This window comes from Bufo bufo, chromosome 9, assembly GCF_905171765.1.
Source record: "Bufo bufo chromosome 9, aBufBuf1.1, whole genome shotgun sequence".
In the NCBI taxonomy this organism is placed as follows: Eukaryota; Metazoa; Chordata; class Amphibia; order Anura; family Bufonidae; genus Bufo; species Bufo bufo.
The window spans coordinates 227,243,536-227,269,629 of NC_053397.1; the positions used below are offsets into that span (position 1 = coordinate 227,243,536).

Here is a 26,094-nt window from a genome sequence, read left to right on the forward strand (position 1 = left end):
ATGACCTATTGACCTCTATCGGGGAGTGTTGAGGGCATGCTCTGTGACCTGTGCTGCATAGAGAGAGGTGGGCTCTGATAATGACCTATTGACCTCTATCGGAGAGTGTTGAGGGCATGCTCTGTGACCTGTGCTGCACAGAGAGAGGTGGGCTCTGATAATGACCTATTGACCTCTATCGGAGAGTGTTGTGGGCATGCTCTGTGACCTGTGCTGCACAGAGAGAGGTGGGCTCTGATAATGACCTATTGACCTCTATCGGAGAGTGTTGTGGGCGTGCTCTGTGACCTGTGCTGCACAGAGAGAGGTGGGCTCTGATAATGACCTATTGACCTCTATCGGAGAGTGTTGTGGGCATGCTCTGTGACCTGTGCTGCACAGAGAGAGGTGGGCTCTGATAATGACCTATTGACCTCTATCAGAGAGTGTTGTGGGCATGGTCTGTGACCTGTGCTGCACAGAGAGAGGTGGGCTCTGATAATGACCTATTGACCTCTATCGGAGAGTGTTGTGGGCATGCTCTGTGACCTGTGCTGCATAGAGAGAGGTGGGCTCTGATAATGACCTATTGACCTCTATCGGGGAGTGTTGAGGGCGTGCTCTGTGACCCCGGCTGCATAGAGAGAGGTGGGCTCTGATAATGACCTATTGACCTCTATCGGAGAGTGTTGTGGGCGTGCTCTGTGACCTGTGCTGCACAGAGAGAGGTGGGCTCTGATAATGACCTATTGACCTCTATCGGAGAGTGTTGTGGGCGTGCTCTGTGACCTGTGCTGCACAGAGAGAGGTGGGCTCTGATAATGACCTATTGATCTCTATCGGAGAGTGTTGTGGGCATGCAGTGAGGGGTAGGAAGTGGGCCTTTACTATTACCTCCTGGGTTCTGTGGGAGAGTGTTGTGGGCATGCTCTGTGACCCCGGCTGCACAGAGAGAGGTGGGCTCTGATAATGACCTATTGACCTCTATCGGAGAGTGTTGTGGGCATGCTCTGTGACCTGTGCTGCATAGAGAGAGGTGGGCTCTGATAATGACCTATTGACCTCTATCGGAGAGTGTTGAGGGCGTGCTCTGTGACCTGTGCTGCACAGAGAGAGGTGGGCTCTGATAATGACCTATTGACCTCTATCGGGGAGTGTTGAGGGCGTGCTCTGTGACCTGTGCTGCACAGAGAGAGGTGGGCTCTGATAATGACCTATTGACCTCTATCGGAGAGTGTTGTGGGCATGCTCTGTGACCTTTGCTGCATAGAGAGAGGTGGGGTCTGATAATGACCTATTGACCTCTATCGGAGAGTGTTGTGGGCATGCTCTGTGACCTGTGCTGCACAGAGAGAGGTGGGCTCTGATAATGACCTATTGACCTCTATCGGAGAGTGTTGTGGGCATGCTCTGTGACCTGTGCTGCATAGAGAGAGGTGGGCTCTGATAATGACCTATTGACCTCTATCGGAGAGTGTTGTGGGCGTGCTCTGTGACCTGTGCTGCACAGAGAGAGGTGGGCTCTGATAATGACCTATTGACCTCTATCGGAGAGTGTTGTGGGCATGCTCTGTGACCTGTGCTGCATAGAGAGAGGTGGGCTCTGATAATGACCTATTGACCTCTATCGGAGAGTGTTGTGGGCATGCTCTGTGACCTGTGCTGCATAGAGAGAGGTGGGCTCTGATAATGACCTATTGACCTCTATCGGAGAGTGTTGAGGGCGTGCTCTGTGACCTGTGCTGCACAGAGAGAGGTGGGCTCTGATAATGACCTATTGACCTCTATCGGGGAGTGTTGAGGGCGTGCTCTGTGACCTGTGCTGCACAGAGAGAGGTGGGCTCTGATAATGACCTATTGACCTCTATCGGAGAGTGTTGTGGGCATGCTCTGTGACCTGTGCTGCATAGAGAGAGGTGGGCTCTGATAATGACCTATTGACCTCTATCGGAGAGTGTTGTGGGCATGCTCTGTGACCTGTGCTGCACAGAGAGAGGTGGGGTCTGATAATGACCTATTGACCTCTATCGGAGAGTGTTGTGGGCATGCTCTGTGACCTGTGCTGCATAGAGAGAGGTGGGCTCTGATAATGACCTATTGACCTCTATCGGAGAGTGTTGTGGGCATGCTCTGTGACCTGTGCTGCACAGAGAGAGGTGGGCTCTGATAATGACCTATTGACCTCTATCGGAGAGTGTTGAGGGCGTGCTCTGTGACCTGTGCTGCACAGAGAGAGGTGGGCTCTGATAATGACCTATTGACCTCTATCGGAGAGTGTTGAGGGCATGCTCTGTGACCTGTGCTGCATAGAGAGAGGTGGGCTCTGATAATGACCTATTGACCTCTATCGGGGAGTGTTGAGGGCGTGCTCTGTGACCTGTGCTGCACAGAGAGAGGTGGGCTCTGATAATGACCTATTGACCTCTATCGGGGAGTGTTGAGGGCGTGCTCTGTGACCTGTGCTGCACAGAGAGAGGTGGGCTCTGATAATGACCTATTGACCTCTATCGGAGAGTGTTGTGGGCATGCTCTGTGACCTGTGCTGCATAGAGAGAGGTGGGCTCTGATAATGACCTATTGACCTCTATCGGAGAGTGTTGTGGGCATGCTCTGTGACCTGTGCTGCATAGAGAGAGGTGGGCTCTGATAATGACCTATTGACCTCTATCGAAGAGTGTTGTGGGCATGCTCTGTGACCTGTGCTGCACAGAGAGAGGTGGGGTCTGATAATGACCTATTGACCTCTATCGGAGAGTGTTGTGGGCATGCTCTGTGACCTGTGCTGCATAGAGAGAGGTGGGCTCTGATAATGACCTATTGACCTCTATCGGAGAGTGTTGTGGGCATGCTCTGTGACCTGTGCTGCACAGAGAGAGGTGGGCTCTGATAATGACCTATTGACCTCTATCGGAGAGTGTTGTGGGCGTGCTCTGTGACCTGTGCTGCACAGAGAGAGGTGGGCTCTGATAATGACCTATTGACCTCTATCGGGGAGTGTTGTGGGCGTGCTCTGTGACCTGTGCTGCACAGAGAGAGGTGGGCTCTGATAATGACCTATTGACCTCTATCGGGGAGTGTTGTGGGCGTGCTCTGTGACCTGTGCTGCACAGAGAGAGGTGGGCTCTGATAATGACCTATTGACCTCTATCGGAGAGTGTTGTGGGCATGCTCTGTGACCTGTGCTGCACAGAGAGAGGTGGGCTCTGATAATGACCTATTGACCTCTATCGGAGAGTGTTGTGGGCGTGCTCTGTGACCTGTGCTGCACAGAGAGAGGTGGGCTCTGATAATGACCTATTGACCTCTATCGGAGAGTGTTGTGGGCGTGCTCTGTGACCTGTGCTGCACAGAGAGAGGTGGGCTCTGATAATGACCTATTGACCTCTATCAGAGAGTGTTGAGGGCGTGCTCTGTGACCTGTGCTGCACAGAGAGAGGTGGGCTCTGATAATGACCTATTGACCTCTATCAGAGAGTGTTGAGGGCGTGCTCTGTGACCTATGTGGAGATGAGCTGTGACTGTCTCCTATTGGCTTCTATGACAGTGTGTTGGGAACGTGCTTTGAACCTATGCAGTAAGGTGGGGAGAAGATGAGCTGTGACCTGTTGTGAATGGCGGGCCCTGTGTTCTGTAAAAAGATGTGTTATCTGTTATAGTAATCCTGTCTGTGATGATAATGAGATGATGCTGAGAAGTTATCGCCACAGAACAGGATGTGTCAGCCTATTGTGAAACTAACTGACTGGAATGAAAACTGCAGGATGTTTTTAAAAAGGTTTTCCAAGACTTTTATACTGATGACCTTTCCTCTGACTAAGTCTTCAGTATCTGATGGGTGGGGGGTCCGACACCTGGGATCGCCCCCGATCGCCTGTTTGAGAAGGCATCAGCGCTCACTGTAGCACCACGGCCTGCTCTCTGCTCACCAAGCACAGCGCCGTACATTGTATAGTGGCCGTGCTTGGTATCGCTACGTGACCGATGAGCATGAGGTAACATGGCCGAGGGAGAGCTGAGAGAAGGCCACAACACTACTGCAAGGGCCGCAGCCTTCCTAAACATCTGATTGATGGAGGCCCGGGTTTCGTATCACCGGAGGATAGGTCATCAGTAGCAAAGTCTCGGAAACCGCCTGTTCATGCTCCACGTCATCTGCTGAGCGCAGGATCCCAGCCGCGTTCTTCATTGTGAGGTCGGGAGGACTTCCAGCAGGTGACCTCCATGGAATGAGGTCTCGTCTCAGGCCCTTTCGCCAGTGCGGGCAGTCATTGTGATCTTGCTCTCCGCCTCCACTTTTATCCTTAGAGGCTGGAGGCTGGATAATGCAGGCGCCAAGGTGAACCCTCAGAAGGTTTATCATCTGCAATCGCCCCCCATCATGTCACAGGGTAAGGCCTCGTGCAAACGACTGTTGTGTGTTTTGCGGTCCACAAATTCCGGATACGTAAAGCACGGATGTGCGTTCAGCCATTTGCGAAACGGCACGGACAGCCATCAATATAACCGCCTATTCTTGTCCGGAAAACGCGGACAAGAATAGGACAGGTTATATTTTTTTGGCGGACAACGGAACGGAGTGCTTTCCGCATCTTTTTCGGCCCCATTGAAGTGAATGGGTCCGCATCCGAGCCGCAAAAACTGCTTCTCGGATGTGGACCAAAACAACGGCTGTGTGCATGAGGCCTAAGGCTACTTTCACGCTTGCGTTTTGTGCGGATCCGTCATGGACGAATCCGTTCAGATAATGCAACCGCCCGCATCCGTTCAGAACGGATCCATCTTGAACACCATTGAAAGTCAATGGAGGACGGATCCCTTTTCTATTGTGTCAGATTGTGTCCCCATTGACTTACATTGTGTGACGGGACGGATCCGTTTTCTATTGTGCCAGATTGCGTCCCCATTGACTTACATTGTGTGACGGGACGGATCCGTTTGACTCACTCTTATCATTACAATCTGTGTTCACAGTGAGTGCTGTATTACTTACTCCTCATCATATAAATTCACCTGTGATCTCCCAGTATCCGCTGCTGGTTCAGTGTCTGCAGAGTGCTTGCCTGGGTGATATGCATTCTGGGAAGTGTTGTCTTTATTCCAGGTGCTGTGTAGTCGTCTATAGAAAAAAATAACTGCCCCGTATGATAAATGTTGGGGGTTTCTGTCCACAAGCTTGCTAATGGTTTCTGTTAACAATCTGCAAAATTATGGCTGTACCTCAGGACCAGCACAGGATCATTGATATGGCTGTACCTCAGGACCAGCACAGGATCAGTGATTATGGCTGTACCTCAGGACCAGCACAGGATCATTGATTATGGCTGTACCTCAGGACCAGCACAGGATCAGTGATTATGGCTGTACCTCAGCACCAGCACAGGATCAGTGATTATGGCTGTACCTCAGCACCAGCACAGGATCAGTGATTATGGCTGTACCTCAGCACCAGCACAGGATCAGTGATTATGGCTGTACCTCGGGACCAGCACAGGATCAGTGATTATGGCTGTACCTCAGGACCAGCACAGGATCAGTGATTATGGCTGTACCTCAGGACCAGCACAGGATCATTGATTATGGCTGTACCTCAGGACCAGCACAGGATAGGTGATTATGGCTGTACCTCAGGACCAGCACAGGATAGGTGATTATGGCTGTACCTCAGGACCAGCACAGGATCATTGACTATGGCTTTGCCTCAGGACCAGCACAGGATAGGTGATTATGGCTGTTCCTCAGGACCAGCACAGGATCAGTGATTATGGCTGTTCCTCAGGACCAGCACAGGATCAGTGATTATGGCTGTACCTCAGGACCAGCACAGGATAGGTGATTATGACTGTACCTCAGGGCCAGCACAGGATCATTGATTATGGCTGTACCTCAGGACCAGCACAGGATAGGTGATTATGGCTGTTCCTCAGGACCAGCACATGATCAGTGATTATGGCTGTACCTCAGTACCAGCACAGGATCAGTGATTATGGCTGTACCTCAGGACCAGCACAGGATCATTGACTATGGCTGTACCTCAGGACCAGCACAGGATCAGTGATTATGGCTGTACCTCAGGACCAGCACAGGATAGGTGATTATGGCTGTTCCTCAGGACCAGCACAGGATCAGTGATTATGGCTGTACCTCAGGACCAGCACAAGATCAGTGATTATGGCTGTACCTCAGGACCAGCACAGGATCAGTGATTATGGCTGTACCTCAGCACCAGCACAGGATCATTGATTATGGCTGTACCTCAGGACCAGCACAGGATAGGTGATTATGGCTGTTCCTCAGGACCAGCACAGGATAAGTGATTATGGCTGTACCTCAGGACCAGCACAAGATCAGTGATTATGGCTGTACCTCAGGACCAGCACAGGATCAGTGATTATGGCTGTACTTTAGCACCAGCACAGGATCAGTGATTATGGCTGTACCTCAGGACCAGCACAGGATCAGTGATTATGGCTGTACCTCAGGACCAGCACAAGATCATTGATTATGGCTGTACCTCAGGACCAGCACAGGATCATTGATTATGGCTGTACCTCAGGACCAGCACAGGATCAGTGATTATGGCTGTACCTCAGGACCAGCACAGGATCAGTGATTATGGCTGTACCTCAGGACCAGCACAGGATCTGTGATTATGGCTGTACCTCAGGACCAGCACAGGATCATTGATTATGGCTGTACCTCAGGACCAGCACAGGATCATTGATTATGGCTGTACCTCAGGACCAGCACAGGATAGGTGATTATAGCTGTACCTCAGGACCAGCACAGGATCATTGACTATGGCTGTACCTCAGGACCAGCACAGGATCAGTGATTATGGCTGTACCTCAGGACCAGCAGAAGAGCAGTGATTATGGCTGTACCTCAGGACCAGCACAGGATAGGTGATTATGGCTGTATCTCAGGACCAGCACAGGATAGGTGATTATGGCTGTTCCTCAGGACCAGCACAGGATCAGTGATTATGGCTGTACCTCAGGACCAGCACAGGATAGGTGATTATGGCTGTTCCTCAGGACCAGCACATGATCAGTGATTATGGCTGTACCTCAGTACCAGCACAGGATCAGTGATTATGGCTGTACCTCAGGACCAGCACAGGATCATTGACTATGGCTGTACCTCAGGACCAGCACAGGATCAGTGATTATGGCTGTACCTCAGGACCAGCACAGGATAGGTGATTATGGCTGTTCCTCAGGACCAGCACAGGATCAGTGATTATGGCTGTACCTCAGGACCAGCACAAGATCAGTGATTATGGCTGTACCTCAGGACCAGCACAGGATCAGTGATTATGGCTGTACCTCAGCACCAGCACAGGATCATTGATTATGGCTGTACCTCAGGACCAGCACAGGATAGGTGATTATGGCTGTTCCTCAGGACCAGCACAGGATAAGTGATTATGGCTGTACCTCAGGACCAGCACAAGATCAGTGATTATGGCTGTACCTCAGGACCAGCACAGGATCAGTGATTATGGCTGTACTTTAGCACCAGCACAGGATCAGTGATTATGGCTGTACCTCAGGACCAGCACAGGATCAGTGATTATGGCTGTACCTCAGGACCAGCACAAGATCATTGATTATGGCTGTACCTCAGGACCAGCACAGGATCAGTGATTATGGCTGTACCTCAGGACCAGCACAGGATCAGTGATTATGGCTGTACCTCAGGACCAGCACAGGATCAGTGATTATGGCTGTACCTCAGGACCAGCACAGGATCAGTGATTATGGCTGTACCTCAGGACCAGCACAGGATCATTGATTATGGCTGTACCTCAGGACCAGCACAGGATCATTGATTATGGCTGTACCTCAGGACCAGCACAGGATAGGTGATTATAGCTGTACCTCAGGACCAGCACAGGATCATTGACTATGGCTGTACCTCAGGACCAGCACAGGATCAGTGATTATGGCTGTACCTCAGGACCAGCAGAAGAGCAGTGATTATGGCTGTACCTCAGGACCAGCACAGGATAGGTGATTATGGCTGTATCTCAGGACCAGCACAGGATAGGTGATTATGGCTGTTCCTCAGGACCAGCACAGGATCAGTGATTATGGCTGTACCTCAGGACCAGCACAGGATAGGTGATTATGGCTGTTCCTCAGGACCAGCACAGGATTAGTGATTATGGCTGTACCTCAGGACCAGCACATGATCATTGATTATGGCTGTACCTCAGGACCAGCACAGGATAGGTGATTATGGCTGTTCCTCAGGACCAGCACAGGATCATTGATTATGGCTGTACCTCAGGACCAGCACAGGATAGGTGATTATGGCTGTTCCTCAGGACCAGCACATGATCAGTGATTATGGCTGTACCTCAGTACCAGCACAGGATCAGTGATTATGGCCGTACCTCAGGACCAGCACAGGATCAGTGATTATGGCTGTACCTCAGGACCAGCACAGGATAGGTGATTATGGCTTTTCCTCAGGACCAGCACAGGATCATTGATTATGGCTGTACCTCAGGACCAGCACAGGATAGGTGATTATGGCTGTTCCTCAGGACCAGCACAGGATCATTGATTATGGCTGTACCTCAGGACCAGCACAGGATAGGTGATTATGGCTGTTCCTCAGGACCAGCACATGATCAGTGATTATGGCTGTACCTCAGTACCAGCACAGGATCAGTGATTATGGCTGTACCTCAGGACCAGCACAGGATCATTGATTATGGCTGTACCTCAGCACCAGCACAGGATCAGTGATTATGGCTGTACCTCAGGACCAGCACAAGATCAGTGATTATGGCTGTACCTCAGGACCAGCACAGGATCAGTGATTATGGCTGTTTCTCAGGACCAGCACAGGATCATTGATTATGGCTGTACCTCAGGACCAGCACAGGATCAGTGATTATGGCTGTACCTCAGGACCAGCACAGGATCAGCGATTATGGCTGTACCTTAGGAACAGCACAGGATCAGTGATTATGGCTGTACCTCAGGACCAGCACATGATCATTGACTATGGCTGTACCTCAGGACCAGCACAGGATCAGTGATTATGGCTGTACCTCAGGACCAGCACAGGATCAGCGATTATGGCTGTACCTTAGGAACAGCACAGGATCAGTGATTATGGCTGTACCTCAGGACCAGCACAGGATCAGCGATTATGGCTGTACCTTAGGAACAGCACAGGATCAGTGATTATGGCTGTACCTCAGGACCAGCAGAAGAGCAGTGATTATGGCTGTACCTTAGGACCAGCACAGGATCAGTGATTATGGCTGTACCTCAGGACCAGCACAGGATCAGCGATTATGGCTGTACCTTAGGAACAGCACAGGATCAGTGATTATGGCTGTACCTCAGGACCAGCACATGATCATTGACTATGGCTGTACCTCAGGACCAGCACAGGATCAGTGATTATGGCTGTACCTCAGGACCAGCACAGGATCAGCGATTATGGCTGTACCTTAGGAACAGCACAGGATCAGTGATTATGGCTGTACCTCAGGACCAGCAGAAGAGCAGTGATTATGGCTGTACCTCAGGACCAGCACAGGATCAGTGATTATGGCTGTACCTCAGGACCAGCAGAAGAGCAGTGATTATGGCTGTACCTCAGGACCAGCACAGGATCAGTGATTATGGCTGTACCTCAGGACCAGCACAGGATCAGTGATTATGGCTGTACCTCAGGACCAGCACAGGATAAGTGATGCATTTACAGAGTAACCCGACCGTCAGCTGCATTACACGGTTGTGCTGGGGCCCTCTACAGATCTGCTGCATATGTCCGCACAGATTCTTTTCTGCTACATGTGGGGTTCGGAATTCCTATCTACATGCATTACTCGGTAAGTTGCTATGCAGTCCACAGCAGCTCCTTTCTGGCTTATTGCAGGGTCCTGAGCTCAGGGTCTCCCCGGTGACTTCTACTGGACCTAATAGTTGATAGGGGTTCAGCTTCTCGTCCACTGTAACAATCTAGCCTTAATTCCGTTGGCGTTTGGAGGGTTGGGGACGCCGTTCTCTGCCGCCATGTCCTGGGAGACACTCGGCACAGAAGACACAAGTCACATCCAGTCTTTACACAGAGATAATTGGAGCAGAAGATATCATCAATCTCGGGGACAATAAATCAAACACAATCATATTAGTCCATCACCGGCCGCTGCAGCCCACCACGGACGCTTCATTTTCATCAGTCTCTTCCATCTCTCGACCTTTCCACTCTGATCTAAGCAAACAAAATAAAAAGTGCAGCACTTGACCCCGGCTGCCAGAGAGGAGTGGGTGGCGCAGGAGCAGAGGCAGAACCTCAGTGATAGCTGCCCCATTATCCTGGCATTCCAGTCCCCCCCGAAGCTCTGCAGGGAGCCGGACACCACGATTTACCATCACCAGGAAAGAAGACGCACAATACATCTGGGGTGATATAAAGCCGCGCCGCCCCTCACCATAATGTGTATTTACTAATGGGGTCTTAGTACAGAGCAGTAAATCCCGGCTGACAGGTATCTGCGAGACTCCTCGCTGAGAACCGGAGGGTGAAGATGGATCGGATGCATTACACATTAATATGGAGGGTCGCTTATCAGAGCCTCAGCCCCCCCACTGTGCACGATGTGAGGCCACCGCAGGAGATGCCACGTCTTACATGAGATAATTGCATTACTCTGCAGCTTTAAGAAGGCGACCATTACTTTCTGCCTCTACAAAGCATCAGTGGCATCATGGGGGAATGAGGTGCAAGTAATATCACTGAGGCATGAGGTACCGGTCACTTCACTGAGGCATGAGGTACTAGTGATATTACTGAGGCGTGAGACCCTGGTGACCTCACTGAGGCACTGGTGATATCACTGAGGCACTTGAGATATGACTGAGGCACGAAGCACTGGTGACAGTGACATCACTGAGGCACTGGTAACAACACTGAGGCACGAGGCACTGGTGACATGTCTGAGGCACTGGTGACATGTCTGACGCACTGGTGACATGTCTGAGGCACTGGTGACATGTCTGAGGCACTGGTGACAACACTGAGGCACTGGTGACATGTCTGAGGCACTGGTGACAACACTGAGGCACTGGTGACATGACTGAGGCACTGGTGACATGTCTAAGGCACTGGTGACATGTCTGAGGCACTGGTGACATGTCTGAGGCACTGGTGACAACACTGAGGCACTGGTGACAACACTGAGGCACTGGTGACAACACTGAGGCACTGGTGACAACACTGAGGCACTGGTGACAACACTGAGGCACTGGTGACAACACTGAGGCACTGGTGACATGTCTGAGGCACTGGTGACATGTCTGAGGCACTGGTGACAACACTGAGGCACTGGTGACAACACTGAGGCACTGGTGACATGTCTGAGGCACTGGTGACATGTCAGAGGCACTGGTGACAACGCAGAGGCACTGGTGACAACACTGAGGCACTGGTGACATGTCTGAGGCACTGGTGACAACACTGAGGCACTGGTGACAACACTGAGGCACTGGTGACAACACTGAGGCACTGGTGACAACACTGAGGCACTGGTGACATGTCTGAGGCACTGGTGACATGTCTGAGGCACTGGTGACATGTCTGAGGCACTGGTGACAACGCAGAGGCACTGGTGACAACACTGAGGCACTGGTGACAACACTGAGGCACTGGTGACAACACTGAGGCACTGGTGACAACACTGAGGCACTGGTGACAACACTGAGGCACTGGTGACAACACTGAGGCACTGGTGACAACACTGAGGCACTGGTGACATGTCTGAGGCACTGGTGACATGTCTGAGGCACTGGTGACAACACTGAGGCACTGGTGACAACACTGAGGCACTGGTGACAACACTGAGGCACTGGTGACAACACTGAGGCACTGGTGACAACACTGAGGCACTGGTGACAACACTGAGGCACTGGTGACAACACTGAGGCACTGGTGACATGTCTGAGGCACTGGTGACATGTCAGAGGCACTGGTGACAACACTGAGGCACTGGTGACAACACTGAGGCACTGGTGACAGTGGTCAGACTGTGTAATGGGGGGCTTTACCGTTAATGGGTTGTCTTATAGTTGACCTCATTTAAAGGGGGTTTACATAGCGCTGACATATCCCGCAGCGCTGTACAGAATATCTCTTAGTTGTAGAGAGCTGCTTCTTACAGGAGGTCCGTGAACTGCGGCGTAAGAACGGGTTCTTAGACTATCGGGCACATATGCGCCAGACTGTCCGGATTACCTGGCGGCGGGTTACGGTGTCTCCCTGTATATATATATATGGCTCCTGTAATGGTCGCTGCGCTCAGCTCCTCCCTCCTGTTTATTTTGCTCACTGTCTACAGGCCACCGGTCCAGGAAGGGTTAAACCACTCTTAATTGCGTTCCTGGGTTGTAAAAAATGTATGAACGCGCTCGTAAAAGTGTCAGCAAGTAAAAATGTTTGCTTTTGGCTGCTTTGATTAAATTTTGCAAACTGTTTTTGAATATTAAGGAGCCGTCGTTATCAGTATGACATCAGTCAGTGGGCGCATTTCCATAACCCCAGCCGAGGCGCCGCTTTAAAGAGATATATAGAAATGGCGGCCTCATTGCGATGCGTCTTTATTAGGGAGAACTGACCAATTAATCTTCTGAAGGCACAAAACAAATTGTCACCGACACAAGGGACATAAAAGATGGGATTAACGACTGGCGCGTAATGATGGCGCTTTTATCTGCTCGGCTTCTCGCTGTTTGTTTTATCTCCGCGCCATTTGTTACGGATATTGTTATCATTAACGACCATTGAAGTCATGTGACCGCAGCCGCTGATGTCTAATGCAGGTCGTGACATGGTAATCGTGGCCTGCTACGTGGGAGGGTACTCTTCACACCTGCTAGTTTGCGGGGGCAGTAGTAATATGAACGCCCCCTTTATTCCCCTACCTCCGTCTCCTCTCGTCATGAAAGTTTCTTTTGATGTCAGAACAAATAATGTTCATTTGTGTTAGATACAAAGTAACAGGCGAATCGTACAGGCAAATAGTGAGCCGCTCCTCCAGGCCTTAAAGGGGGTCTCCAGTTTTATATAAATGAAGATTAAAGGAGTTCTCCAAGGGACCCCTCTTCATATGGGCAGGCAGGGTGCAGAAGTTAGAGGAAAAAAGACTCCGTCCCGTTCCTGCGCTGGGCCCCACGGGACCGGCAATGACACCTCCAGCCAATCAGTAGCCTCAGAGCACTGCTGACAGGTTAGTCCTTTTTTTTTTAACCCCTGCACGGTCTTATGACAAAGGGGTTCCCAGTCTCAGAGAGCCCCTTAAATCTCCACATAAATGGAAAGTTCTACAACTTTCTAATAGATGTTAGATTCCAACTCCTCAAATTTCTGTGGTCTTCGTTTTATGTCAGTGAATGAGAACACTCTAGATTACGTTCAGTAACACAGCTCATAGCTGTTCCAGCTCTCAGCTGAGGGTTTGTTACAGTTGTATCCAGTCCAGACAATGCTCTGTCAGCTGAACAACTTGTACTGATACATTGTAGCAAACTAGTAGAGACTGGATACAAACTAGTAGAGACTGGATACAAATGTAACAGACCATCAGCCGAGGGCTGGACTAGCTGTGTATGTGACTGTAAAGAGGAATATGCCTATAAACTCACAGCAAGCAGAGATCTTGAAAGCTTTGAATGACATTACACTGAATTGATGTGAGGCAGAGGGTTGTACTCGGCTATCTCAGGAACGCTCATAGAAATTAACGGAACGGCTGATCGCATGGGGCCCCCATTCTTGAGTGCTCTGATGATTATCCCTTAACCAACCGGAATACCCCTTTAAGCTGCAAAAGACATCTAACCTAGTCCTGCTTACACAGCTGAAGTTTGTAACAGCGTGTCAGTGCATTGTAACAAACGGTCAGCTGTGTGAGCAGGACATAGCATCCTCTCTGGCTGCCCAGGACACTTCCTCAGTATTTTATATATAGATACCACATAAATCATCAGTACTGATTGTTTCATTCTGTGTTTTTCATCATTCACCTCCAGAGCTGCATTCACAATTCATCATGCCCGAGAGCAGTACGTTGTGATAGAAGACACTGGAATGTCTGTGTGTAGAGCGCAGATAAACTACCGGCGTATTCCAGGCAGCGGCCTGCAGCTCTGGGTGTGATTGGAGGATAAGCTGTGCCCGTGGTCTGAGATGTGGTTACTGTGCGGTGAGGACCCGGATGGTTAATGTCTGATTCTTCTTACTTGCAGGAAATAATTGAGTTCCCTATACTGAAGTTAAACGGCAGAACCATGGAGATCGAGTCGACGTTCCACACGTATGTGCAGCCCGTGGTGCACCCTCAACTCACCCCGTTTTGCACTGAGGTAAGTGTAACTCTTGTGAATCACTGGATTACAATGTGTTTTCTGTGGGGTAGTTCCAGGACTTACTCTGCAGTGCTGTGTTCATCCTGATCTTCCTGGTTTCTCAATATAATGTCAGAACTACGGTGAAGACTGGCACACCGAGAGAGCAGTACTGGATTGTGCTGCAACTTCTTATTCTGTTCAGGGTCTGTGGAAAGCTGGGTGACAACTATAATGGGTGCCAAGAGGACAAATTAGGGCCAGATGTTCCCATGTTGTTGTGTTATAGATTGTAAGCTCTTCTAGGCAGGACTACATTAATGTACCTTATGCATTTGTCCTGGACAGTCCTCTGTGAACTAGTTGCTATCCTGTCAGGTTTGTTACAGTGTATCAGCCAAGGTAAAATATATCAGTCTAGAATCAGACTGTTACCTCACAACTGTGACAAATCCTCAGCTGTGAGAAGTCTTCAGTCTGCACAGAATAATGCTTCATGTGTTATTATCCGCGGCCATGAACCAGACGTCTGGTTATTACGTGCTATTTTTATTATATTGGGCGATCATAACCTACGACTTCAGTCACTGCTGAATGTTCTCAGGTGATGGGAGTAGTTGTCCTTCGCTCACACGACATCGTGAAAAGGTCGCCTCCATTTCTAATGAATTGTTGGGATTATCTGCCGCGGTGATAAGGTCAGAGCAGTCGTCGCCCGCATTAGTGCCATGTCATGAAGTGAGGGGAGCGGGTATCAGCATGAAAGAATAATGTTCAGCGCTGCAGCAGCGTTTTGTATCTCTGAGGTTGTGTCCAGACGCTGTATCTTCTGGATGATGAGGGTGATTGTGAGAAGCCATCGGTGCTCAGTATGTGGTTTCTGCAGGTGTCTAGGAAAGTTAGGTGTCAGGCTTTGAGGGAGATGATGTGGCGGCCATACTGGTTGTCTTAGAGGTGGAGTAGAAGCAGAGTGAGCCGCCCGCTCACCTGTAAGAGGTGTCGTGGACACATGCAGGGGTGACCACAAGGACCAGGGACACAGAGGGCCGAAATGTGTGAGGTCATCTGATACTGGAAGCAGCACCAGAACTGTTCATCCAGAGCTCCATGCATTAGAATCTCGCTGGCCGAGCAGCAGACAAACCTGAGGTCACCATGTACAATGCCAAGTGTTTGCTGGGGGGGGCGGCTAAAACCACAGGAGCTGGAGGGGGTAAAGCCACAGGAGCTGGAGAGAGGAGATGCTGGAGGGGGTAAAGCCACAGGAGCTGGAGAGAGGAGATGCTGGAGGAGGTAAAGCTACAGGAGTTGGAGAGAGGAGATGCTGGAGGGGGTAAAGCCACAGGAGCTGGAGAGAGGAGATGCTGGAGGGGGTAAAGCCACAGGAGCTGGAGAGAGGAGATGCTGGAGGGGGTAAAGCCACAGGAGCTGGAGAGAGGAGATGCTGGAGGGGGTAAAGCCACAGGAGCTGGAGAGAGGAGATGCTGGAGGAGGGTAAAGTCACAGAAACTGGAGAGAGGAGATGCTGGAGGATGGTAAATCCATAGAAGCTGGAGAGAGGAGATGCTGGAGGAGGTAAAGCCACAGGAGCTGGAAAGAGGAGATGCTGGAGGGGGTAAAGCCACAGGAGCTGGAGAGAGGAGATGCTGGAGGGGGTAAAGCCACAAGAGCAGGAGAGAGGAGATGCAGGAGGGGGTAAAGCCACAGGAGCAGGAGAGAGGAGATGCTGGAGGGGGTAAAGCCACAGGAGCTGGAGAGAGGAGATGCTGGAGGGGGTAAAGGCACAGGAGCTGGAGAGAAGAGATGCTGGAGAGGGTAACGCCACAGGAGCTGGAGAGAGGAGATGCTGGAGGGGGGTAAAGCCACAGGAGCTGGAGAGAGAAGATGCTGGAGGAGGGTAAAGCCACAGGAGCTGGAGAGAAGAGAGGAGATGCTGGAGGAGGTAAAGGCACAGGAGCTGGAGAGAAGAGATGCTGGAGGAGGGTAAAGCCACAGGAGCTGGAGAGAGAAGATGCTGGAGGAGGGTAAAGTCACAGAAACTGGAGAGAGGAGATCCAGGAGGGGGTAAAGCCACAGGAGCTGGAGAGAGGAGATGCTGGAGGGGATAAAACCGCAGGAGAGAGGAGATCCAGGAGGGGGTAAAGCCACAGGAGCTGGAGAGAGGAGATGCTGGAGGGGTAAAGCCACAGGAGCAGGAGAGAGAGGAGATGCTGGAGGGGGGTAAAGCCACAGGAGCGAGAGAGAGAGAGGAGATGCTGGAGGGGGTAAAGCCACAGGAGCAGGAGAGAGAGGAGATGCTGGAGGAGGTAAAGCCACAGGAGGTAGAGAGAGGAGATGCTGGAGGGGGTAAAGCCACAGGAGCAGGAGAGAGGAGATGCTGGAGGGGGTAAAGCCACAGGAGCTGGAGAGAGGAGATGCTGGAGGGGGTAAAGCCACAGGAGCTGGAGAGAGGAGATGCTGGAGGGGGTAAAGCCACAGGAGCTGGAGAGAAGAGAGGAGACGCTGGAGGGGGTAAAGCCACAGGAGCTAGAGAGAGAGGAGATGCTGGAGGGGGTAAAGCCACAGGAGCTGGAGAGAGGAGATGCAGGAGGGGGTAAAGCCACAGGAGCTGGAGAGAGGAGATGCTGGAGGGGGTAAAGCTACAGGAGCTGGAGAGAGGAGATGCTGGAGGGGGTAAAGCCACAGGAGCTGAAGAGAGGAGATGCTGGAGGGGGTAAAGCTACAGGAGCTGGAGAGAGGAGATGCTGGAGGGGGTAAAGCCACAGGAGCTGGAGAGAGGAGATGCTGGAGGGGGTAAAGCCACAGGAGCTGGAGAGAGGAGATGCTGGAAGGGGTAAAGCTACAGGAGCTGGAGAGAGGAGATGCTGGAGGGGGTAAAGCTACAGGAGCTGGAGAGAGGAGATGCTGGAGGGGGTAAAGCTACAGGAGCTGGAGAGAGGAGATGCTGGAGGGGGTAAAGCCACAGGAGCTGAAGAGAGGAGATGCTGGAGGGGGTAAAGCTACAGGAGCTGGAGAGAGGAGATGCTGGAGGGGGTAAAGCCACAGGAGCTGGAGAGAGGAGATGCTGGAGGGGGTAAAGCCACAGGAGCTGGAGAGAGGAGATGCTGGGGGGGTAAAGCCACAGGAGCTGGAGAGAGGAGATGCTGGAGGGGGTAAAGCCACAGGAGCTGGAGAGAGGAGATGCTGGAAGGGGTAAAGCTACAGGAGCTGGAGAGAGGAGATGCTGGAGGGGGTAAAGCTGCAGGAGCTGGAGAGAGGAGATGCTGGAGGGGGTAAAGCCACAGGAGCTGGAGAGAGGAGATGCTGGAGGGGGTAAAGCTACAGGAGCTGGAGAGAGGAGATGCTGGAGGGGGTAAAGCTACAGGAGCTGGAGAGAGGAGATGCTGGAGGGGGTAAAGCCACAGGAGCTGGAGAGAGGAGATGCTGGAGGGGGTAAAGCCACAGGAGCTGGAGAGAGGAGATGCTGGAGGGGGTAAAGCTACAGGAGCTGGAGAGAGGAGATGCTGGAGGGGGTAAAGCTACAGGAGCTGGAGAGAGAAGATGCTGGAGGGGGTAAAGCCACAGGAGCTGGAGAGAGGAGATGCTGGAGGAGGTAAAGCCACAGGAGCTGGAGAGAGGAGATGCTGGAAGGGGTAAAGCTACAGGAGCTGGAGAGAGGAGATGCTGGAGGGGGTAAAGCCACAGGAGCTGAAGAGAGGAGATGCTGGAGGGGGTAAAGCTACAGGAGCTGGAGAGAGGAGATGCTGGAGGGGGTAAAGCCACAGGAGCTGGAGAGAGGAGATGCTGGAGGGGGTAAAGCTACAGGAGCTGGAGAGAGGAGATGCTGGAGGGGGTAAAGCCACAGGAGCTGGAGAGAGGAGATGCTGGAGGGGGTAAAGCCACAGGAGCGAGAGAGAGAGGAGATGCTGGAGGGGGTAAAGCTACAGGAGCTGGAGAGAGGAGATGCTGGAGGGGGTAAACCTCAGTCCGCAGTTAGCTGTCACATCACAAGATAAGATCTCGCACTCTCGATGCTGTGACTGAAATTTAATCTACATTTTCAGATCAGTGGGATCCCCAGCAGTGACCGCAATGTTCACACAGGACAGTTAGCATGGGCGCTGCCGAAATGGTGGCGGAATCACGGCTGAACCTCCACATGTGAACCCCACACTGAGTCATCAATAAATATATCGCCCCAACCCATTAATGCACCCCCAGCTCATGTATTATTACACACGGTGCACCCCCTGATCAAGTATTATTACACACAGTGCACCCCCTGATCAAGTATTATTACACACGGTGCACCCCCTGATCAAGTATTATTACACACAGTGCACCCCCTGATCAAGTATTATTACACACAGTGCACCCCCTGATCAAGTATTATTACACACAGTGCACCCCCTGATCAAGTATTATTACACACGGTGCACCCCCTGATCAAGTATTATTACACACAGTGCACCCCCTGATCAAGTATTATTACACACGGTGCACCCCCTGATCAAGTATTATTACACACAGTGCACCCCCTGATCAAGTATTATTACACACAGTGCACCCCCTGATCAAGTATTATTACACACGGTGCACCCCCTGATCAAGTATTATTACACCCGGTGCACCCCCTGATCAAGTGTTATTACACACGGTGCACCCCCTGATCAAGTATTATTACACACAGTGCACCCCCTGATCAAGTATTATTACACGGTGCACCCCCAGCTCATGTATTATTACACGGTGCACGCCCTGATCAAGTATTATTACACGGTGCACCCCCTGATCAAGTATTATTACACACGGTGCACCCCCTGATCATGTGTTATTACACACGGTGCACCCCAAGCTCATGTATTATTACACACGGTGCACCCCCTGATCAAGTATTATTACACACGGTGCACCCCCTGATCAAGTATTATTACACACGGTGCACCCCCTGATCAAGTATTATTACACACAGTGCACCCCCTGATCAAGTATTATTACACACAGTGCAACCCCTGATCAAGTATTATTACACACAGTGCAACCCCTGATCAAGTATTATTACACACGGTGCACCCCAAGCTCATGTATTATTACACACGGTGCACCCCCTGATCAAGTATTATTACACACGGTGCACCCCCTGATCAAGTATTATTACACACGGTGCACCCCCTGATCAAGTATTATTACACACAGTGCACCCCCTGATCAAGTATTATTACACACAGTGCACCCCCTGATCAAGTATTATTACACACAGTGCACCCCCTGATCAAGTATTATTACACACGGTGCACCCCCTGATCAAGTATTATTACACACGGTGCACCCCCTGATCAAGTATTATTACACACGGTGCACCCCCTGATCAAGTATTATTACACACGGTGCACCCCCTGATCAAGTATTATTACACCCGGTGCACCCCCTGATCAAGTGTTATTACACACGGTGCACCCCCTGATCAAGTATTATTACACGGTGCACCCCCAGCTCATGTATTATTACACGGTGCACGCCCTGATCAAGTATTATTACATGGTGCACCCCCTGATCAAGTATTATTACACACGGTGCACCCCCTGATCATGTGTTATTACACACGGTGCACCCCAAGCTCATGTATTATTACACACGGTGCACCCCCTGATCAAGTATTATTACACACGGTGCACCCCCTGATCAAGTATTATTACACACGGTGCACCCCCTGATCAAGTATTATTACACACAGTGCACCCCCTGATCAAGTATTATTACACACAGTGCAACCCCTGATCAAGTATTATTACACACAGTGCAACCCCTGATCAAGTATTATTACACACAGTGCAACCCCTGATCAAGTATTATTACACACGGTGCACCCCCTGATCATGTGTTATTACACACGGTGCACCCCAAGCTCATGTATTATTACACACGGTGCACCCCCTGATCAAGTATTATTACACACGGTGCACCCCCTGATCAAGTATTATTACACACGGTGCACCCCCTGATCAAGTATTATTACACACAGTGCACCCCCTGATCAAGTATTATTACACACAGTGCACCCCCTGATCAAGTATTATTACACACGGTGCACCCCCTGATCAAGTATTATTACACACAGTGCACCCCCTGATCAAGTATTATTACACACGGTGCACCCCCTGATCAAGTATTATTACACCCGGTGCACCCCCTGATCAAGTATTATTACACACGGTGCACCCCCTGATCAAGTATTATTACACACAGTGCACCCCCTGATCAAGTATTATTACACGGTGCACCCCCAGCTCATGTATTATTACACGGTGCACGCCCTGATCAAGTATTATTACACGGTGCACCCCCTGATCAAGTATTATTACACACGGTGCACCCCCTGATCATGTGTTATTACACACGGTGCACCCCAAGCTCATGTATTATTACACACGGTGCACCCCCTGATCAAGTATTATTACACACGGTGCACCCCCTGATCAAGTATTATTACACACGGTGCACCCCCTGATCAAGTATTATTACACACGGTGCACCCCCTGATCATGTGTTATTACACACAGTGCACCCCCTGATCAAGTATTATTACACACGGTGCACCCCCTGATCAAGTATTATTACACACGGTGCACCCCAAGCTCATGTGTTATTACACACAGTGCACCCCCTGATCATGTGTTATTACACACAGTGCACCCCCTGATCATGTGTTATTATACACAGTGCACCCCCTGATCATGTGTTATTACACACGGTGCACCACAAGCTCATGTGTTATTACACACAGTGCACCCCCTGATCATGTGTTATTGCACCCAGTGCACCCCCTGATCATGTGTTATTACACACAGTGCACCCCCTGATCATGTGTTATTGCACCCGGTGCACCCCCTGATCATGTGTTATTGCACCCGGTGCACCCCCTGATCATGTGTTATTGCACCCGGTGCACCCCCTGATCATGTGTTATTGCACCCGGTGCACCCCCTGATCATGTGTTATTACACCCGGTGCACGCCCTGATCATGTGTTATTACACACAGTGCACCCTCTGATCATGTGTTATTGCACCCGGTGCACCCCCTGATCATGTGTTATTGCACCCGGTGCACCCCCTGATCATGTGTTATTGCACCCGGTGCACCCCCTGATCATGTGTTATTACACCCGGTGCACGCCCTGATCATGTGTTATTACACACAGTGCACCCTCTGATCAAGTATTATTACACACAGTGCACCCCCTGATCATGTGTTATTACACACGGTGCACCCCAAGCTCATGTATTATTACACACGGTGCACCCCCTGATCAAGTATTATTACACACGGTGCACCCCCTGATCAAGTATTATTACACACGGTGCACCCCCTGATCATGTGTTATTGCACCCAGTGCACCCCCTGATCATGTGTTATTGCACCCGGTGCACCCCCTGATCATGTGTTATTGCACCCGGTGCACCCCCTGATCATGTGTTATTGCACCCGGTGCACCCCCTGATCATGTTATTGCACCCGATGCACCCCCTGATCATGTGTTATTGCACCCGGTGCACCCCCTGATCATGTGTTATTACACACAGTGCACCCTCTGATCAAGTATTATTGCACCCAGTGCACCCCCTGATCATGTGTTATTGCACATGGTGACCCCCTGATCATGTGTTATTACACCCAGTGCACCCCTGCTCATGTGTTATTACACACAGTGCACCCCCAGCTCATGTATTATTACACCCAGTGCACTCCCTGATCATGTGTCATTGCACCCGGTGCACCCCCTGATCATGTGTTATTGCACCCGGTGCACCCCCTGATCATGTTATTGCACCCGGTGCACCCCCTGATCATGTGTTATTGCACCCGGTGCACCCCCTGATCATGTGTTATTACACACAGTGCACCCTCTGATCAAGTATTATTGCACCCAGTGCACCCCCTGATCATGTGTTATTGCACATGGTGACCCCCTGATCATGTGTTATTACACCCAGTGCACCCCTGCTCATGTGTTATTACACACAGTGCACCCCCAGCTCATGTATTATTACACCCAGTGCACTCCCTGATCATGTGTCATTGCACCCGGTGCACCCCCTGATCATGTGTTATTGCACCCGGTGCACCCCTGATTAAGTGTCATTGCACATGGTGACCCTCTGATCATGCAGTAATTGCTGCACCTTCTTATGCAACCTGTGGAGCTGCAGCAGATCTATCACATTGTGTATGGGTCGCCCTCAGCAGACCTCCTCGTATATGGTGATCCGTCTTCTTCCATGGTGCAGGACCCTATAAGTGCCGCATGTTTCCTCATCATAACAACTTAATGAAGTGGAAAAGAAAATCCTGCAGCGTCCTCTCCCGTGTTAATTAACGTTTCTCCCTGAAAGGTATTTATTAGCGCTCCTCCTCAGTCATTAGCGGGACATTCGTTTGCCTTAAGTCGGAGCCCGAGATTCATTACAATTAATTGTACTTGTGAGTTAATAAACGGCTCCGTCCACGAGGTCAGGGAGCGCCATGTTTTTGGGTGTTATCTATAGACCCTGTGCAATGGATGAAATTTTGGTACTTCTCATTGCTGAGGGTTTGTTACATATAGACACCTGACTGTCCTTTCTGTCCTCATAGTTTGTTACAGTGTATCCATGATGGTAAAATCCGGCTGGATACATTTGTATCAAAGCTTTAGTATTTGGTCTGTACGTGGTTTCAGCCTCTGGATGTGAATGTTAGGCCTCATGCACACGACCGTTGTTTTGGTCCGCATTCGAGCCGCAGTTTTTGCGGGCTGCAAAAGATGCGGATGGCACTCAGTGTGCTGTCCGCATCCGTTGCTCCGTTCCGTGGTCCGCAAAAAAAAATATAACCTGTCCTATTCTTGTCCGTTTTGTGGAACGCACACGGACGCCATCCATGTTTTGCGGATCTGCATTTTGCGGACCGCAAAACACACAACGGTCGTGTGCATGAGGCCTTATTCTCATTCATTGACAACAAGCAGCCATATTTAGACATAAAGTGTATTAGATAGTTGCAGGACTTTCTGTTACACGCTCTATGTAGGTCTGTTCGCACAGCGCAGTAAGATCCCATGCAGCGTTTTCCTCGAGTCATCATCTTTGCAGGAGCGACATTGTCAGCTCTTGGGCCCAGACCCGTGTCCTGCACTGCAGTGGGCTCCATGTAGGGGACGTCTCCCCTCTTATAATATCTGATCACATTTGCAGGATCACTGCTAAGTAATGACTTACCATAAAAATAATCTGCGCTGGGTACGGCTCACTCGTTTCATAAAATCCAGGGAACTTCTCTGTTATTTCTTGGCGCAGTGAATAATCTCGGCCATTTCTATGTTAATGTGGTCAGCAGGGCACAGACTGTGTCTAATCATCTCCGGGACACGCGTGCCCCTGCGCATTCCTGAAATTTTCCCCTAACTTTTTGCCGAATCCTTCCCCTTCCCTGTGCTTTCTCCAGAGATGACAGAAATCTGGTGTCCGTCCTGTCTGGGGAAAGCTGGGTGAAGGGGAACACGGTCTCCATCACAGCACCTACAAGGGTAGTCACCCAGCTTTCCCAGACTCTTAAGGTTTTCAGCAATTCAATATAATTCTGCCGTTTCCCAGTCGACTGCTTGCTGTCACTCAATAGAGACCTGCTATGTCCTGGTCGTGCGCTGGTCACACAGGTGCACGGCTTCTCAGAAGACTGCGCTTTGTTAACGGGGCTGTATGGACAGACATTCTGCTGTGGATGAGACTTTTTCAAAAAATCTCACCCACTTTGCTACAGTCGGCGCTGTAGATTTCATGTAGGGAATTCCTCTTCCAGTCTGCAGGGTTTACACCACGTGTGGCTGGACCCTGTAAGGAGTGCTGCACAGGACCAGCGTGGACTTTTATTCTTTGGAATGAACAAATAGAGGTTCTTTTGATTGACAGCAAGCAGAGATCTTTAAAACCCCATGAGGAATTGACACAGAAAGTTTATTGGTGACCCAATTGGATAATGTATAACATATCCTGGCCAGTCAGCGTATGAAGTGCTGCCCCCCCGCACTCAGGCGCTGGGAATGGTAAGTGATTATGTAGCTGGTTATTGGTTGTCACCCAGCTTTTCCAGAAACAGAATCAGGGTAAGGTCATGTGTGCTGTGTATGCTGCAGATACGCGGCAGTGGAACTGCGTGTGTAAAACCAGTGCCAAATGCAGGAGCAGCAAGTGGGTCCTGCCATCCTAAACCTGCAGAATGTCAGCTGAGGCTACTGTCACACTAGGATTCTACTGGATCCGGCAGGGTTCAGCAAAAACGCTTCCGTTACTGATAACACAACCGTCTGCATCCGGTATGCATAGCCAAGACGGATCCGGTTGTATTATCAGTAACATGGCCAAGACGGATCCGTCATGAACTCCATTGAAAGGCAATGAGGGACGGATCCGTTTTCTATTGTCAGATTGTGTCAGAGTGTCCCCTTTGACTTAAATCGTGGGATCCGTTTTGCTCCGCATCCAATGACAGAAAGAAATCCGCAGCACGCTGCTCTCCGGTATAGGAAAGGAACGCAATGCATTTAGGAGAATTCCCCTCTGTTCAGTTACAGTTTGTCCCCTTTGACAATGAATGGGGACAAAACGGAACCGTGTTTTTCCAGCATTGAGCGCCTATGATGGATCTCAATACCGGAAAATAGTAACACTAGTTTGAAACTACCCTTATGTTACGTATTTCTGCTGCGGATTCCTCTCCTTGCAGTGTAGAGGGCGAGATGTACAGAAGTTTGATCAATCGCTGTCTCTATATATTATGCATTCCATTTTATTTTTAAAATAATTCACATAAAAATACCTATCAGACAATCTAAAAAAAGAAATAAAAAATACATATACAATATATCTCTCTTAATAGCCTGTTAGCAATTGTGATCACAGTCCCTCTTTTGGTTCCTATTGCGGAGCTCACACAACTTCTGGAACCTTTGTTAATATGTAGCGTTCTCACCCATTGTCATGTTCCTCTATCATGTAGCTTTAGTATTGATGCTCCTTTGTTTTACTTTTCCATACACAGCATACTTGGTGCACACTTGGGCCAGATACAGTATTTATCTTGCTCACCCGTCTTCTGGTGTGTATTCGATACTAGTAATTAGTACATAACGTGGCTGTTCGCCTCATAACCGCTGGATCTCGCAGTTAGTCCGCGCGCTAGTGCCGGCACTTTCGTTTTAGCGCTTGTGAATTAGGGATATTGGGACACAGCTTTGCTCCATGACATATGTTTTATTCTTACATAGAGTATCTTTGTTTTCCTTGGATTGCCGCTATCTTGCCTTTGTATTTCTTTGCCAAACGCGTTTTGAAACCTGACAGGTTTCTTCTTCAGTGGTCAGATATATGAGATAAAATAAGGGACAAATCACTCGTTATATTGAGTCAGTATGATCCGTAAAAACCCGGACCAGACGATATCGGGTAAGTATATTAACTAAAAACGTGGACTGGACTACATGTGCTATTTATCTCTTATTCACATATTGCGATATCTTTACTTACTTAATGCTTTTCTCTATTATTTCATAGCTATATCATGGTAAAACATCTTCATAAAGAACCATGCATAAAGATATAGTAACTAGTTATATATGAATATATAATATAACAAAAAAAATAGTTTTATACTTTTAAAAATAATGTATATATATATCTTCATAGATGTTTTTCCAGCGCATCGACATGACCTGTTTCCTCCCACTGGCTCCAAAA

General features: G+C 50.0%; 1 protein-coding gene across 1 annotated transcript in view; it reads left to right on the plus strand.

The window, feature by feature from the left end:
- Positions 1–26,094, plus strand: part of ERI3 (ERI1 exoribonuclease family member 3) — a 275,711-nt gene that overhangs the window by 26,317 nt on the left and 223,300 nt on the right. The window contains exon 3 of the mRNA XM_040407389.1: positions 14,247–14,363. Within this exon, the coding sequence (XP_040263323.1) occupies positions 14,247–14,363 (117 nt within the window). The remainder of the gene's footprint in view (positions 1–14,246; positions 14,364–26,094) is intronic.